The sequence below is a fragment of the Sinocyclocheilus rhinocerous genome, unplaced genomic scaffold, assembly GCF_001515625.1.
Source record: "Sinocyclocheilus rhinocerous isolate Xijiao unplaced genomic scaffold, SAMN03320098_v1.1 scaffold397, whole genome shotgun sequence".
Classification (NCBI taxonomy): Eukaryota; Metazoa; Chordata; class Actinopteri; order Cypriniformes; family Cyprinidae; genus Sinocyclocheilus; species Sinocyclocheilus rhinocerous.
Window position 1 is genome coordinate 461,311 of NW_015663491.1, and position 16,714 is coordinate 478,024.

The following is a 16,714-nucleotide window of genomic DNA, read 5'->3' on the forward strand; positions in this document are numbered from 1 at the left end:
GCTGTATTGTTATGCACACACATAGGCTACAGACAGTAGCTCGTACATCGCGCGCTAAGCTATTTTCTGTCAATGTGCGAGACTTACGGTTCATTAACCTAGGGAAATAACGAGAAGAATAACAAAGTGCAGTAAATAGTAAAACAGTTTAAAATATATATATTTTTTAAATTTGGTAAAAATTTGGATAATACTTTAAAATAATATAAGATACACCAGTTTGAAATATAAAGCCACAAAATGAGGTGTTTTGTACAGCTAAAAATGATACCAGAAGCCAGACACATTCAATTTACAAATGGCCACGCCCGCTCTTACGGAAAAATAAGGTGGATAGAGGGCACAACAGGATAAGAAATCTTTGAAGTCAATATTTACGCTCCATTTCCAAACTGTTAAAATGGCAAATAAATGCATATTCCGAAAGGGCTCCACAAGATGTGTGGAACGTGTGGAAATGCACGTTTCAAATAGCTTATTGTATAGGTAAGTTAATCGCGTGTGCTGTATTGTTATGCACACACATAGGCTACAGACAGTAGCTCGTACATCGCGCGCACAGAATCATTCAGTAGCTCGGAATTGTCAACACTGTTCTGTGATTTCTCAATAAAATAGCTTAGAAACAGAAAAGTTCTAGCATAACTACAAGCTTCACTATTAGTAGAGAGACACTGCCAGGTAGAATTAATTCACACATGCAATCGCTATCTAATGTAGTCGACTCGACTTTCATCACATAAATGTCGGCTTTAAAGGTTCTGAAGTTGTCGACTCTGTTAGCGCCGTTGCGCTTTGGGCGTCCCGTGTTCGAGTCCCGGCTCGCTGACGTTTCCGATCCCATCCCCACTCTCTCTGCCACTTCACTTCCTGTCTCACTACTGTCTTATTAAATGGCAAAACTTATTAAAAGGCAAAAATCGGCAAAAATAAATCTTTAAAAAAAAATCTATAGTTTTTCAACCCCTAGTTTATTATAAGTGCGCATTGTAGTTTTGTCATCTGCCACTTTAAATGCTCCAGTTCTTTAAAGTCGGGTTGAAGCCGGGTTATCCACCTTTTTCATCCCATAAGAGTGGGCGCAGCCATATTTGTAAATTTTATAGGTCTAGCTTCCGGTCTCATTGCCTCCAGCTATTTTTAGCTATACAAAACAGCTCATTGATATTGAAAAATGGTGTGTCTTACAATATTATTTTAATGTATTATCTTAATTATGAACACACTGGTTTGTATTGCAAACAGTTTTACCATTTACTGCACGTTGTTATTCTTCTCGTTATTTCATAATGGCTAATGAACCGGAAATCTCACCCACAGGCTTACTTCCGCATTGAAGAATAAGGATCTGCAGTGTGAACGTTACTATTCGTATAGAATGATTATTAAAACGTTATAGTTATTAGTTATTGTGTTCAACAAACGCACTCAAGATAAAGGTTGCATAAAATATTAGTTAAGATTCGCTCGTTGTTTGCTTCGGTGTCCTGTTCTTCTGGTTACAACAGGTGCCGAAAGGTGAGTGTTTTTATGTGTTCCTGAATCATTGAATCATTCACTTAAACCGATTTGTTAAACAACTCTGACTTATTAAATGGCAAAACTTATTAAAAGGCAAAAATCGGCAAAAAAAAAAATTTTTTTAAAAAAAAAATCTATAGTTTTTCAACCCCTAGTTTATTATAAGTGCGCATTGTAGTTTTGTCATCTGCCACTTTAAATGCTCCAGTTCTTTAAAGTCGGGTTGAAGCCGGGTTATCCACCTTTTTCATCCCATAAGAGTGGGCGCAGCCATATTTGTAAATTTTATAGGTCTAGCTTCCGGTCTCATTGCCTCCAGCTATTTTTAGCTATACAAAACAGCTCATTGATATTGAAAAATGGTGTGTCTTACAATATTATTTTAATGTATTATCTTAATTATGAACACACTGGTTTGTATTGCAAACAGTTTTACCATTTACTGCACGTTGTTATTCTTCTCGTTATTTCATAATGGCTAATGAACCGGAAATCTCACCCACAGGCTTACTTCCGCATTGAAGAATAAGGATCTGCAGTGTGAACGTTACTATTCGTATAGAATGATTATTAAAACGTTATAGTTATTAGTTATTGTGTTCAACAAACGCACTCAAGATAAAGGTTGCATAAAATATTAGTTAAGATTCGCTCGTTGTTTGCTTCGGTGTCCTGTTCTTCTGGTTACAACAGGTGCCGAAAGGTGAGTGTTTTTATGTGTTCCTGAATCGTTGAATCATTCACTTAAACCGATTTGTTAAACAACTCTGAGTCGTTCACTATCACAAATACATGTCTTTTTGTTCTTTATTAAAATGTGCGTGACAGCAAATCTCCAGAAATGAACGAAATGCCCTACTCTCTTACAATGTCTGGTTCATTTCGTTCACAAATAGCATCGGTTCAGTGCCTCATTGAAACTCAAACTCGTTCATTGAAGAAGCATATTCGTTCATGAGTCCAAAAATAAAATGCTCCTTCACAACACTGAGTCTTCCAACTAAAGCAGATCAAAAGGACATTGGTGAATGATAAATGTAAGAATTTTAAAAAGGAATTCTCGTTTACTTAAAATATTTCAAAACATTGATTTGTTCACCAACGAATGAGGACTGAACTGTACATATGTTGTTGTCTTTGTTAATTTATGTATTTGTTCTCCCATAGCCTAATTTTTCCACCTGCTCTGCCAGCCGCTGTCACTTTGATTAATGGATGCTGGCTGCAATCTTAGAGTGCATCTCACTTGAACTGAAGTGCTGATGCACTGCACTTTCAGTATGATCTTACCCCCCCATCCACCTCCCTCTCAGTGTCCAGACATTAACACACACACGCGCGCACAGTTTGTCCTGGAGGACTGGTGGGCTGGTAATCAATAATGTAGACAGTCTGATTAAGCGAAGGTTACTTCTTTGCAAATAACCCCGTGAGGCAATCGACACAAGGACTGTAGAGACAAACCCTCCAATAGCAGCGGAGCTCAAAACAGGATTTGCCAGTCCATTCTTGCTAATATGCAAATTGAGTGTTGCGTGGAACAGCTGCCTTCTCATTTGTCTGTATTCACCTCAACATTTCATTGGACTTTATGATTGAAAGAATTGTGACATGTTGAACTTTGACACATACAGAATGTGCTTTTTTAAAAAATGCTGTATGCAAATATTATTTTACAGGACAAATGCTTTGGATTCCAACATCTAGTTCAAAACGCTGTTAAATAATTGTGAACCAGGACCACAAAACCAGTCATAAGGGTCAATTTTTTTAAATTGAGATTTACATATCATCTGAAAGCTGAATAAATAAGCTTTCAAATAAGCATTGATGTATGGTTTGTTAGGATAGGACAATATTTGGCCGAGATACAACTATTTGAAAATCTGGAATCTGAGGGTGCAAAAAAATCAAAATATTGAGAAAATCGCCTTTATAGTTGTCCAAATTAAGTCCTTAGCAATGCATATTACTAATCAAAAATTAAGTTTTGATATACTTACAGTAGGAAAATTACAAAATATCTGCATGGAACATGATATACTTCATATTCATGGAACATGATATACTTCATATTCTAATGATTTTTGGCATAAAAGAAAAATCGATAATTTTGAACGACTTCATTTTGTTTGTATTGTTGGCTATTGCTACAAATATACCCATGTGACTTATGACTGGTTTTGTGGTCCAGGGTCACAAATGTAAACAATATAAGATAATTTTGTGATTTCTGTCCTCAAAATCAAAATTACAATATCATTTTTAATATAATAAAATAAATGTTATAATTTATATAATGATTAAAATGTTTTTATTTTTTATATTTGTTGGCCAAAACAATACTTTTTACATTACACTGAAAGTGTTTTGTGTTTTAGAAATAAGTTGTCACATGTTTTAAAACTTATACATTTATAGAATATATTTATTAAAATATTTGTTTGCCAAAACAATCATTTTTACATTACATTGAATCAGAATTTTATGCTTTATAAGTAGATTTAGCTGAAAAGTCTAAGATATTTTAATTGTTTAGTTATGACAACGTGCCCCTTACCGTGTTACGATACTCCACACAAAACTTTAAAGTGTCCATACAGAAACTAAACTTCAAAAATAAACACCCTGAAAACATGTGATAACTAGCCCTGTGAATATTAATTGTCTGTTTTTTCCAGACAATCAGACACAAAGAAAATATTCCTGAGCTGGAAAAAAAAACCCTTTTGAAAACAGGATTAGTCTCAATCAGGGTTTAAGCCCGAACAGATTGAGAGATTGAGACTCTAATGATGGTCTTAGCCATGTAACAACAGTAAACAGTGATTTGCACACCCTGTCCAAAGGGTTGGGGATTTTAACTCGTGACATTGCCACATTAACATGCCCTGGTAGTCCAATGCTGATGACACTAGAGAGGATATCCGTGATTTCTTTATCCTTCCTTTTGCTCAGGTTATGATGTCAGCAGGTTAACTCGACATTTGTGGAGCCCTTCTATTCTTGTGTTAAGAAGACACAACACAACACTCAGGTTCTTAATGGAAAACTTATTTCAGTTCTGCTGACACCGAGTGCTTTCTGACTAGCCTCTTGTTTGCATTGTATTGTATCCTTAAATCAATCAATCAGCACTTAGTAGTAGGTAAATACAGTAATGTTTACAGTGAATTACAGTTATAATCGGAGTTCAACACAAGCTCAATCAGCACCACTTATGGCATAATGGTGATAATATAAGAGTTTCAAAGTTGTTTTGCTGGACATGTTTTGGGAAATTCTTTGTTTTTATTCGATATTTCATGGTACATGAATATTATAATCTGATTGAGATTCATATTTGATATCATCACTTTACCACAGAACTGTCACAGTACTTCATTTTAAGGGCTTGATGGATGTTCTTGAATCAGTCAGAGCTAAAACATTCAGGTAAAAGCGGATTGTGTGAAGTAAGATGTTCGGTGTAAATGTTGTTCTACATCATCTCACAGCCAATATATCTTCAGCTCATGTTGTTGTTGTGTATTACTCCGCATTAGATGCTTCGATAAGCTTTGTTTTTTTTTATCATAGCTTGTTTTCGAAAGGATTTTCGATGAGTGTCGTCCTTTGTAAACAAAGAGTTGTTTTAATATACTTTGCAGCCTCTTTTGTCCTTCAGCTTTTATCAGCTTAGCCGCACAGATTTATCAGGGCTTGAGTGTATGTGTCTGTGGGTCACCCCCCCCCCCTTCTTTGTCTCCTGTATGGGGGCCCAAGAGGGGGTATCCCCTTCTTTGTCTCCTGTATGGGGGCACAAGAGGGTGTATAATATGAGTGTTTGTGCATGTGAGGGTGCAGCTGACTGGATTATCTGACACGGAGTCTTTCAGCTGTCACTTATTTAATGGTTATTGCTGGGTTCTCGTGGGAAAAGCATACAGAGTTACACCAAGTCACCTGTTTCTCCGTAAACGACTGTTAGAATTTAGATTCTGTGACAAATTGTTTAAATACCATCAAAAAAGAGACATTTGATGTATGTATGAACAAAAGAAATACAAATCTGTATTTAGGTTTTGTGCATTTATTTGTGTCAAAGAAGTAATACATGCTGATTTAAAATAGAAAATTCAGAACAGAAATAATATTTTTTAAATATAAATATTTAAAATCTTTTTTACATCATTAGAAAATCTTTTTTTTTTAACTTGGCAAAAATCAAATCAATACAAAACTTACAAAAGACCTTCAAATTCCTCTTCACCGTAACAAAAGTACAAAGACGTGTCACCAAAAAACTGACATCACATTTTTTTTTTAAACCCTGGTGTGCATGCAAAAGTGTAGCTGAGATGAGAAAAAATGTTTTCACAGCTTATACTCTTCGGTGCACGTGAAGACTGTGAAAGAGGTCTGCTTTGTAAATCTAATGTGTATTGACAGCATGAATCACCTTTAAACACATGGAATGAAAGACACTTGTGTTCTATGGTGAGAAAACACCACCCTGGTTATAACCAGGTCAGCCATCAAATATATACATACTATTGCACAATCCATTATTTCACCCAACATTTACTTTGTAGATAAATGAATCTTATACACTAAGAGTTCAAATAACACTGAAAATCTTCCATTGCAGCCCAAAGGCTGAATGCAAGATATTTAAGGCTATACAAAATGCCAGCAATCCCCTAAAGAGGAAAAACAAGAGGAATGTCATCTTCCAATTAAATAATGACAGTTTCACTACAGGTTTAAAAGTGAGGCAATTAGAAAAGTTCAGCATTGTTGACCTGAGTGTCATTACAATTTGAGGTTAAATACAGTAAGAGCTTAAAAATGACTAATATTGTTTGGTCAAATAAGCACGCTGTCAAACCCCCCCCCCCCACACACACAACCATTCATTAACAGTCTTAGTTGTATTACTGTACATGAACACATATTAGTACACACATTATTGTGGGCAGTGACAGCATTGTTTCACAGAAGAATTGTGCGTTAAAGGTTGTGGCTAAGCTGCTACATGGCACTTGGACTAGAATCGTGTTGTATATGTGCTGCTGCATGTGAACTTGATGTTCAGTATCTACTGTCCTGGGGCTATGTAACCTCAAGATCTAATTTTACACAGTGTTCAGAGCCTATATGTTCTCTGCAAGCCTTCACTCAAGCTATGTGTATGACAAATGCCAAATAACTCCCTGCGGGGTTAGCAATATATCTGGTCTACGAGTGGGAAGCCCAACTGTTCAAACTGCCAGCATTGTTGGTGAGATAACACGTTACTGCATACATCTGACTTTATATAATCTAAAAGTTCTTCTCCTCAGCACAGGGTTTTGAGAGCCCCTGTGGCACAGATCAGAGTTTGCATATGGTAGGGAGTTGGAGACTCCACTTCCACCACACGCTCTGGCCTGAACGGCAGCTGAATCCTGAAGGGCGACACCTTTTTCTTTAAAATCTGCCCGATGCACATGGAAGGGAACTTGATGCGGAGCTGAGGGCTGTCTGGTTTATCGCTACCCCTGCTACTAGGCGGGGTACCGCTTGACTCTGAGGAGCTCAACCACACTGAAGCAGGAGGACTTTTCTTGGGTTGAGGTTTGATGATGAGAACAGGTGGGCTGTCAGGTTCATCGCTACCCCTGCTGCTAGTTGAGCTACCGCTTGACTCTGAGGAGCTCATGCACTCTGAAGCTTTCTTGGGTTGAGGTTTGACGATGAGAACAGGTATGCATGGGATTGTGGCCTTCTTCAAGTACGAGCTATCGGGCTGAAAAGCAGACACGTGTCGAGGTGGAGAGAGCTCTCCGTTGGTCAGCTTGTACCATGGTGATGGAGGAGTGACTTTGCTGGGTTCCTTGCTTGCGGAAGCCCAGGAATGAGCGGCGAGGGAGGAAGGTGGGCGAGCGGGGACGTTGACAGCTTTTGGGGAATCTTTGGATCTGTCTTTCTGGTCCGGCTGGGTCTCGGGTGTAGGATGGGTTGGGGTCGACTGTGGGGTTGGGTACAGGGGGTGGATCTCCATGTACTCCAGAGAGGATGAGGTGATGCAACCATCACGTCCTGAGTAAACATCTTTAAAACCTCCAGTCACAGCTTTCAGAAGACCTGAAAATGAGAGAGGAAAGAGTTTGAACTTGAGTTTTTGGTTGAACTATCGATCTAAGAGAAAAAATTCCAACTAAATGTACTATGTTCCCTGTTTTATTGAGTTGAAGCGTCTTTGAGGCTCTGAATACTTCAGTATAGTCACATGGCTTGGCAAGTTTTCCATTACAGAAAGTGAAAGTCTGCTGGGCTAGAGAATGTCTTTTGAGATTTAGCACTTGACATTTTAAATTGCTTTAAGAGAAGATGTTTTAGGTTCTTTTGACTGTTCTTGTCTAAAAAAGGAAAATAAGGCAAAACAACATAGGACCCAATTGATTTTGATTGTATGGACAGACAAACAAACAAACTGAGACATTTTTCTAAATATCTTTTGTGTTCCACAAAAGAAAGTAAACCTTACAGGTTAGAAGTGATGTGATGGTGAGTAAACTTGAGTTTTTGGCTGAACTATCGATCTAAGAGAAAAAATTCCAACTAAATGTACTATGTTCCCTGTTTTATTGAGTTGAAGCGTCTTTGAGGCTCTGAATACTTCAGTATAGTCACATGGCTTGGCAAGTAAGAGTGAGTGGAACAGGTTTTCTATACATGTCTAACATGTGCCCTGTGAAGTCATCTTTAATCTTCAAACTTCGGTGATCTTTCTACGTGATAACAACCTGAACAGCCCTAAAGGGTTTACAAGTTTGATTTACTGTCACCGTTTGCCAAGTACAAATTTTTGGACTATCCCTCAGGTATCAGAGCTTATTTCAAAGCTACTTTCAACAAAGAGCTATATTTAATTTGTACCATTGTATATACATTACATTTAGCCATTTAGCAGACGCTTTTATCCAAAGCGACTTACAAATGAGGACAATGGAAGCAATCAAAATCAACAAAAGAGGAATGATATGCAAGTGCTATAACAAGTCTTAGTTAGCTTAACTCAGTAGATGTAGCAAGTTTTTTTTTTTTATTATATAATAAAGAAAAATAAAAAGAATAGAGCAAGCTAGTGTTAGAGGCCTTTTTGTTTTTGTTAATTGTATAATAAATAAAAAGAAAACGAATAGATAAAATACAAAAAGATTAGAAAAGTGCAGTGGTAGTTTTTTTTTGGGCAGGTCATTCCACCAGGAGGGAACATTTAATTTAAAAGTCTGTGAAAGTGATTTTGTGCCTCTTTGGGATGGCACAATAAAGCGACGTTCACTTGCAGAACGCAAGCTTCTAGACGGCACGTAAGTCTGAAGTAATGAATTTAGGTAAAGGGTTGCAGAGCCAGTGGTAGATTTGTAGGCAAACGTTAATGCCTTGAATTTTATGCAAGCAGCTATTTTATGTAGTATTTATTCTCATTCTCAGACAATTATTGTCACGTACTCCTAAATCACACATCAGTTGTGTGCCAAATCACATCTTAACCACATGGTTGGTTCATGCATGTCTATATTGTACTGTGTCTATAGTCTCTCACCATTTCTGTGTTTCTTCTCCTTGGTGGGACCTTTGTTCACAGCGAGATACGCGGGTGTCTGCTTGGGTGGAATCGTAATCTTCTCAATGGGCTTCCTCCATTGAGTCTGGAACAGCTCGCTCTTTTTCTCCTTCTCCATGTTGTACTGTTTCTCCTGTGAGAACCAGACAATGTTAAACTCATGAGACAAGAACTGAAATGCTTTTATGGAGGACATGTTGATGTCATTGTTTTCTCCAACTTACCCTGTACTCTTTTGAGATTCTCTTCATCTTGTTGTTGAGGAGGAAGTACACAGTCAGCGTGTGGCAAGCTTTGTTAGTGAGCACTGTGCTCAGAACCTCACTGTGTTTGTAGCCCATTTTCTCTGTCATGTGGAGCAGAACTATGTGGTTGATCTCCTCAATGTGGATCCTGAAAGTTACAAAAAAATATTTTAGGCCATAATAAGTCATAAAAGATCTAAGAGACAAGATCTGACTTTGACCTGCAAGCATATTAGGTGACTAACCTATTTAAGTAAGGAACTCCAGTGTGAGGGTTTCCCAACTGCAGCCATGGGTCTGCCATCACTTGGTGGATGTTGGGTCTCTTGACGGGGTCAGGCTCGAGAAGTTTCTTCAGCAGACTGGTGGCAGCTGTGAACACAGACAGGAAGACGTGAGGCCTTTGTGCTATCTTTCTTTAAGAAAATAAAAAAGGTCCTTGATCAGTCGCTGTGTTTAACTGATTTATTAGGACAAATCAATCATTATTTATTAGGACAAACACATTATGTTGTGGTAAAGATTATTCAGCCTTTCTCCTACATATTACATAAGTCAAAGAATGAGCGCGCAGCCTTGCGTCCTTGAGACGCTAAATACAGGCAGAGGCGGACAGTAACTAAGTACATTTACTTGAGTATTGTACTTAAGTACACTTTTTTACAGGTGTTATATAATGAGGCTAATCTCATTTCATCACTGCATCATCTTGTAGTAATATATCCAGTCACAGATTTAGTAGGCTAGTGAATGAACCACCTGTTAATGAGAACAATCATGTAAGTGTAACGCAATGGAAAACAGAATGCGATTAATCATAATGTTTACTGTATCCTCTTCTCAAACTAATTTTATCTGGAATTCTGCTTGCATCATATCAGTCAATGAAGAACAAAGATGAGACGACTCTTAAGGTACATACTATGGAAACACCTTAATTCTGTGGAAGGTTAATAGATGCTGTTAAGAAATCTGAACAAAGCAAATCATTCCTTGTGACTAAAACCAGTTTTTCTTGTGGTTGAAAAAAAGTCACCACTTGCCTGGCATGTTTGCAGTAAACATAGTGTTTATGAGCCAACGGCACTGCACTGAGAATTTTAAGTAGGACTTCTTGAGTATGTTGTAATTAAAAAATTATTACGATACTTAAAAATCTGTTGCATGCGATTGTGTTGGCACTCGAGCATGTTTTTCTATGTCAATCAGGTTTGTGATGCTGGCAACCGGCTACAAAATAGCATGAGAGAAGTCACTGGATCATGAAGATTCTCTGCTTTATTAAGATTTGGCTTTCATCACCTGAGATATTTGAAGGTGACATATCATGAAAATCTGACTTTTCCAAGTTTTAAGTGCTATAATCAGGTCCCCGGTGCATCTACCAACCAAGGAAATGTGAAAAAGATAACCCACTAACTTTGTTTTGATAAGCCTTTTTCTGCAAGCGTCTGAAAAAACGAACGCGTCTGATTTCGCTCCCCTAGTGACGTTGCAAAGTGATCTCATTATAATATTACCGCCCCTTAATCTGCACGTTTCCACCCACGGCGCCGTCATTTTGATTTTGCAATTGACAACGGTGTACCAGCTCTAATGCTAATGTTCTGCCTTTGGCTGCACTGACGAGCACAGAACATTATTTAGAGTCCCAGCCTCAGAGGAGACAAGAGAGCAGTGGATTTATTGATTTATTTACTGTATATTGCTGCTGCCACACAGATCTAAAATAAACATGCGATTTATTTCCGTTTAAACTAATATGGTTTAAAACGCATGATTTCAGCGCGATAAACATGATAATCAGAACCAAAACAGATGTTTTTAGCAGGTGCGAGCTGTAATGGCGCAGCTCTATTCTGGAAAAGGGGGCGTGGAAAAGCAGCTCATTTGCATTTAAAGAAAAAGGCACGAACAACAGCGTGTTTCTGCTTCCACTCAAAACAGGCATTTTCAAAATGATATAATAAATGATCTGTGGGGTATTTTGAGCTGAAACTTCACAGACACATTCTGGGGACACCAGAGACTTATATTACATATTGTAAAAAGGGGCATAATATGTCTCTTTTAAAACACCAGTGGGCACCAGACCCTCCCTATTGTTTTCAATTTAGCATTCAAAAGCATCATACTGGACTAAAAAAAAGGTGCAGTTTTACAAAGACTGCATTCATGCTCAACATTTGGAGCATGATGCCCATTAGAACCTAATTGGTAGGAGGACACACGCTTATTTTTAGCATGTAATAGTTGCTTGTTCTTGTTTCAATGCGACCTTTGTGGTCATAAAGAACCTTTGGGAATCTCAGAGATGCAGTTCTCTCAATACCTGAAGAGATAGATGGAGGTAGAGGGTTCATATCCTTGTCCACCATCCTTTGATGCAGGGCATTCAGGCTAAATGGCTCCACGGTGAACGGTAGGTTACCGGCCAGCATAGCATACATGTTCACCCCTCTACATTGAAACACATACATAGAGTCAAATTCAGAAAATTGTACCAAATGCAAACTTAGAACACGGTGCTTCACATTTCCTGAACTCACATTGACCAGACATCCACTTTGGACCCGTATTTCTTTCTTGAGAGAAGCTCAGGGGCGGCGTATGCTGGGCTGCCACACTGTGTGCTGAAGGGATCCGAGTATCCCAGAATACCCGCACAGTTACTAAGTCCAAAATCTGTATGGGAAAACAGAGAGAGGGTAATTGCGTGTACTTTCTCATAGAGGGACTGACCTTCCCACTAGGAGGGGTGCAAAAGGGTTTATGGCTGCCCAACACTAACCCCGTCTGTCACACACAGCTGCTAAATAAAAGCCATGCGTTTGTCAGCCGTCTCACAAAGAGGTGAGAGGTCATTTGTTTTTAATGAGATACTGATTGCTCAATCAGTCCTCACCACATGCTAAAGATGAACAGTTCCATGTCACTTCACTTTGTGTCATTAGGAGTCATTGAGACTTTGTGCTGTTCTTTGAGTAGCATTAAAAAACCCTGCGTAATGTAGATCTCGGACAATGCTTACCGATCAGCTTTATGTTGTCTTGTTCATCAAGGAGGAGATTTTCAATCTTTAAGTCTCTGTTGAAATTAAGACAGAAAAATGGATTTAAACATTCTTAATTTATCAAACCAGCCATCTGAACTAAAACAAAGACACAATATTCTCTGGAGTATCAACACATGGTTTCAGAATTAATTCACTTTTCTTTGGAAAGTCTCATTTAAAGTTCCCTTTCGTTTCTCACCTGTGAACAACTCCTGCCCTGTGCAGGTGCTCCACCGCCATGACTAGCTGGCGTACATATTTCTGGACTTCTCTTTCTTCCAGCCTTTTCTTCTCATAAATATGGTTCATGAGGTTTCCACCAGGGCAGAGCTCCATGACGAGATAGTAGCTGTTGTCCGTCTCCAGGATGTCCAGCAGTTGGGTGATGTTGGGGTGCCGGATCATCTGCTGAATATGTCCTTCACGACGCAAGTTCTTTGTGACATACGAGTCCTTTTTGGCCTTCTTCTTGTCAATCACTTTCACTGCCACCTGTGGGGAAAAATAAAAAAGGAAGATTTAGTCAATATATAAAACACAACTGGAGTGTTTAGTGGATGTACAGAATTATTCTAACAGCTCTGAACAGGTGAGGCAAGCCAGACTAAGACAGACAGGACTCTTATTTGCCTGTCTCCTCACGTCTCAAGGGTTGAATGTTCGACCCTGAGATCCTGTAGAGGACTTGGTGGGGGAGGGATAAGGACAAATGACCTACGTGTAGCCATTGGAACACTTCCAATTGAAGGAAAAATCTCCAAATGGCTTGTTAATGCCACCCATTTGTCACCAACATGCAGTAAACGACTAATGCTGTATAAACACAGAGTCAAACAGAGCACTACCCCCCCCACCATCCAAAGAAATTTTTTTATGGTAATATACTACTATATATATATATATATATATACTGTATATCTGCTATAGACATTTAAAAAAAATTTTTTTTACTCTTTTAATATTTAAGATTTAAGTTCAAATTCAGTTTCCTGAGTCTATTTTTTTGTGTGTTGTTTTCCCCCCACTGTTCTGTCAAAAAAACGTACAACTAATATCTCATCTGAGAGCAAACTCACTAGAAAGCTCCAGTATGGCAGGGCAGCTCTGCAGCTTTGTTAGAGCTCAAATCCACCGCTAGCGCTCCACATTAGCTCTTTACTGCATGTACCTGCCGTTAAATGTGCTACGGTAATATACAATATATATAATGGAGTTAGCATCATTTCACGGTGTTATTTTTTATTAAGGTGGAAGGGGAGGGTCTTTGTTCTTTATCAAACAGGATTTCTTTGTCCTGGGTTGAAAGTCCCTCTGTATGCTGTTACAATAGCCTTGATAAAAGAGCCCCCCGAGTGTGACCCGAGGAGGGTTCAAGAGGTGACCTGCCGTGCAACCACAAATCATTAGGTACAAAAAGAAACTGTTGAGCAAACCGGTCATACATGGCCAATTGAGAAGATAATTGGATCAATTACTTGCATATTAAAAGACGTACTGAGAAAAAAGGGCAGAATCCCCTCCCTAAACAATCCCCTAAAATACTAATCCGACATTACTGGATCTTAACCACCCTGTTTTGCCAGCATTGTTGATGGGGGCCATTGGTGGTCGATGGTTAAAAGGGGGTGGTGTGGGGGACCTCCAGAGCCTCAGACTAACGTGTTGTTTTTCTCTCCGGCAGACAAAGGCGGCGAGGGTGAAAGTGGGTTAGATATGCTCACAACATACATGGGGGAAGCATGTGCTATTGCCCACTGATCACGAGCCCCGCCTCTCCCTGTCTGTTTTTCTAGGTGATGTCAGAGAACGAGAGCAAGGCAGGAGACAAGAGAAGCACGAGGCAGCCTCGCTTCTCTTTGTGATTGCTAGCGTTTGCATCATCGCCCGGGACAGACCTCTTCTCCTTCCCACAGCAACAGTGAAAGGAGGCAAGAAGGCTGAACAAATCCCTAATATGCTAAGAAGGTATTTCAGGTCATTCACTGGAAGTGCAATCAACTTTTTTTTGAATATGATATGTAGAAGTGAAAATATATTATAGATTATAAATATTTCTCCATTCATTCTGAATGGCTGCACACTTTCTTTGGGGTAATCTGAGATTAATACAGACACCTGAATGCAAACAGGCTCAAGGATTGTCTCTGTTACCATTTTCGTGATGATGAACATGAGACCAGTGAGAAACAACTCGACTCAACCTGATGATCAGGGGATGGTGTTTCTGACATTCTTCGCCACCCAAAGACAACATAAACTGACAGCTTTTAACTTAACATTGACAGTAAACATTTGTTTTAGAATGAATCACTAAATAACATATTACAATGCATTCAAGGCATGGTCCTTTGCCTGCCATAGACACTGAGGGGAGGGGGGAAGTCAGTTGACCAAAACAATTTAGACGGATGTTATTTCTCTTTAACTTGCAGTTTTCATATTCATACAATATGAACAAATAGATGAACTAGCTGTAGTATAAATAACAAATGCAACAGCATTGATGTATAGGCTGGATTTTAAACAGTTTGGACTTATTTTTTCAGCTAACAATTTCTTATTCAGACAATGATATGAATAAATAGACAAACTAAATGCAGCAAATAACAAATGCAACAGTCATGGTCTTGGATGGATTCAGACTAATGTATATTGACTGGATGTTTTATGCTTTCTTCTTCGTTTGCTTATAGAATGATGTAAACAAATTGTATACCTGTATATTGAAAACACTATCAATATGCGATTTTACAGTGTCATTTAGATAGAAGTAAGCTAACACGCGTCAAAGCGAGGCACACTGGATCTTCTCACCTTCTCGCCGGTGATCGCGTGAAGCCCCTCTCGCACTTTGGCGAATGAGCCCTCTCCCAGCTTCCTGCCGATCAGATAATTCCCAACTCTTTTCGTGGGGTAAAAGTTTCGGAGGATGTCAGCTTGACCTCTGCTCAGACCGCTGCTCAGAGACGAAGGAGGGGTGTTTTCTGTTCCTGCGGGAGCCAGAGGAGCTTTCACCCCCAACATCCTCCCGCTGTCCGTCCGCATGTCTGTTCCTGTATCGGACATCCCTGCGCCTGTTGAACAAAACCTGTTGTCCTCTGAATTTACTGTTACTGCTTGCTAAGAAGACCTCTGTGAGAATGGGACATCTGAATCCCTGTCTCTAATAGTAAACCCTGACACACGCACCACCTGTTAGGCTCAGCTGGCTGTCAATACGCAAACTATAAGATTGTAATAGTTTTACGTAAGTAATGCATTCGTCATGGGATTATGAATAAAGCCACTCGGTCCTAATCTAAATCAAATGACCAAAACGTCGTAATAACATGCGGACGTCTCCGTATGATTAAGCTAATTTCCCAGCACCTCTCTGTATCTGAGTGAGAAGTAAGTGAGTGTCTGACTGCCGACTCTCTCACATTTGTTGATTGAAGTTAGTTTCGCGGCACGAGGTGGGGGCGTTTCTTATTTGCTAGAAAATCCCCTCAGTCGCCGGGCTGAAATCTGATCCAATCAGTGGTCGCACCGGGACCAGAGGCTCCGCCCTCCCTGGTGTTGTAAAATTAACCCCGCCCCCTCTCCCATGCTTACCTAGACAACAAAGAGCATGTTGCTGAGGTGAGATTTGCCGTGATACTTGATTTCTATCAGCTTTCCCCGGTGATGTTTTACGTAGACCGCTTTTGGCTGACCTATTGGTCGCGACTAAATTATCTATTGATTATTCATTCACACAGAGCTGCTAATGCACACAAACACGTTTTATGCAGTGATGTCATGCATATGTTGTAGTAGAGCATTTATTTAATTTTCTTTAAGTAGTTTGCTAATGACATTCACCGCATTAGATAGAATTACATTTTTTTAATCTAAACATTATACTTTGTATTTTGTACATTATACATAAATTCATCCTCATCCTTTTATCTTTTATTATCCCCTTATTTTTTATTACCTCACCCTGTTTGTATTCCTCATTGTCTATTTCAATACTTTAAGCACTTTATATTCTTGGCAATATTATAACAAATATGCCAAATAATATAAAATAACCCAAGTGTGTTGCTACTTAAATATTATCCATGAAACAAAACACCGTATCCTATAAAATAATGATAGAAAGACCACCAATGTCATTTTAATTTTTTCAAATCAATTCCTTAAATTGCATTAATCATACTGTATCTTACACACGTGTTTTGTAAATGAGTGCCTTGGTTTTTATTCGTTCATCATTCGTAGTCTCTCAGCGACGACAGTCCTGACATGATTAATAGACCTCCACAACAATGGAAG

General features: G+C 38.9%; 1 protein-coding gene and 1 long non-coding RNA gene across 2 annotated transcripts; one reads left to right on the forward strand and one right to left on the reverse strand.

The window, feature by feature from the left end:
* Positions 1–339: 339 nt before the first annotated feature.
* Positions 340–6,443, forward strand: LOC107728888 (uncharacterized). Its single transcript, XR_001638518.1, has 3 exons — positions 340–442; positions 1,519–1,522; positions 6,433–6,443. It is a non-coding gene; the product is annotated as an uncharacterized LOC107728888 (long non-coding RNA).
* Positions 5,699–15,823, reverse strand: LOC107728887 (hormonally up-regulated neu tumor-associated kinase homolog A-like). The gene is made up of 9 exons (XM_016539193.1): positions 15,230–15,823; positions 12,615–12,907; positions 12,392–12,447; positions 11,910–12,045; positions 11,693–11,820; positions 9,606–9,732; positions 9,340–9,508; positions 9,095–9,248; positions 5,699–7,629 (listed from the first exon to the last, which is right to left on the reverse strand). The coding sequence occupies exons 1-9, from the start codon at positions 15,479–15,481 to the stop codon at positions 6,842–6,844; spliced, it is 2,103 nt and encodes a 700-aa protein (XP_016394679.1). The 5' UTR covers positions 15,482–15,823; the 3' UTR covers positions 5,699–6,841.
* Positions 15,824–16,714: the final 891 nt, after the last annotated feature.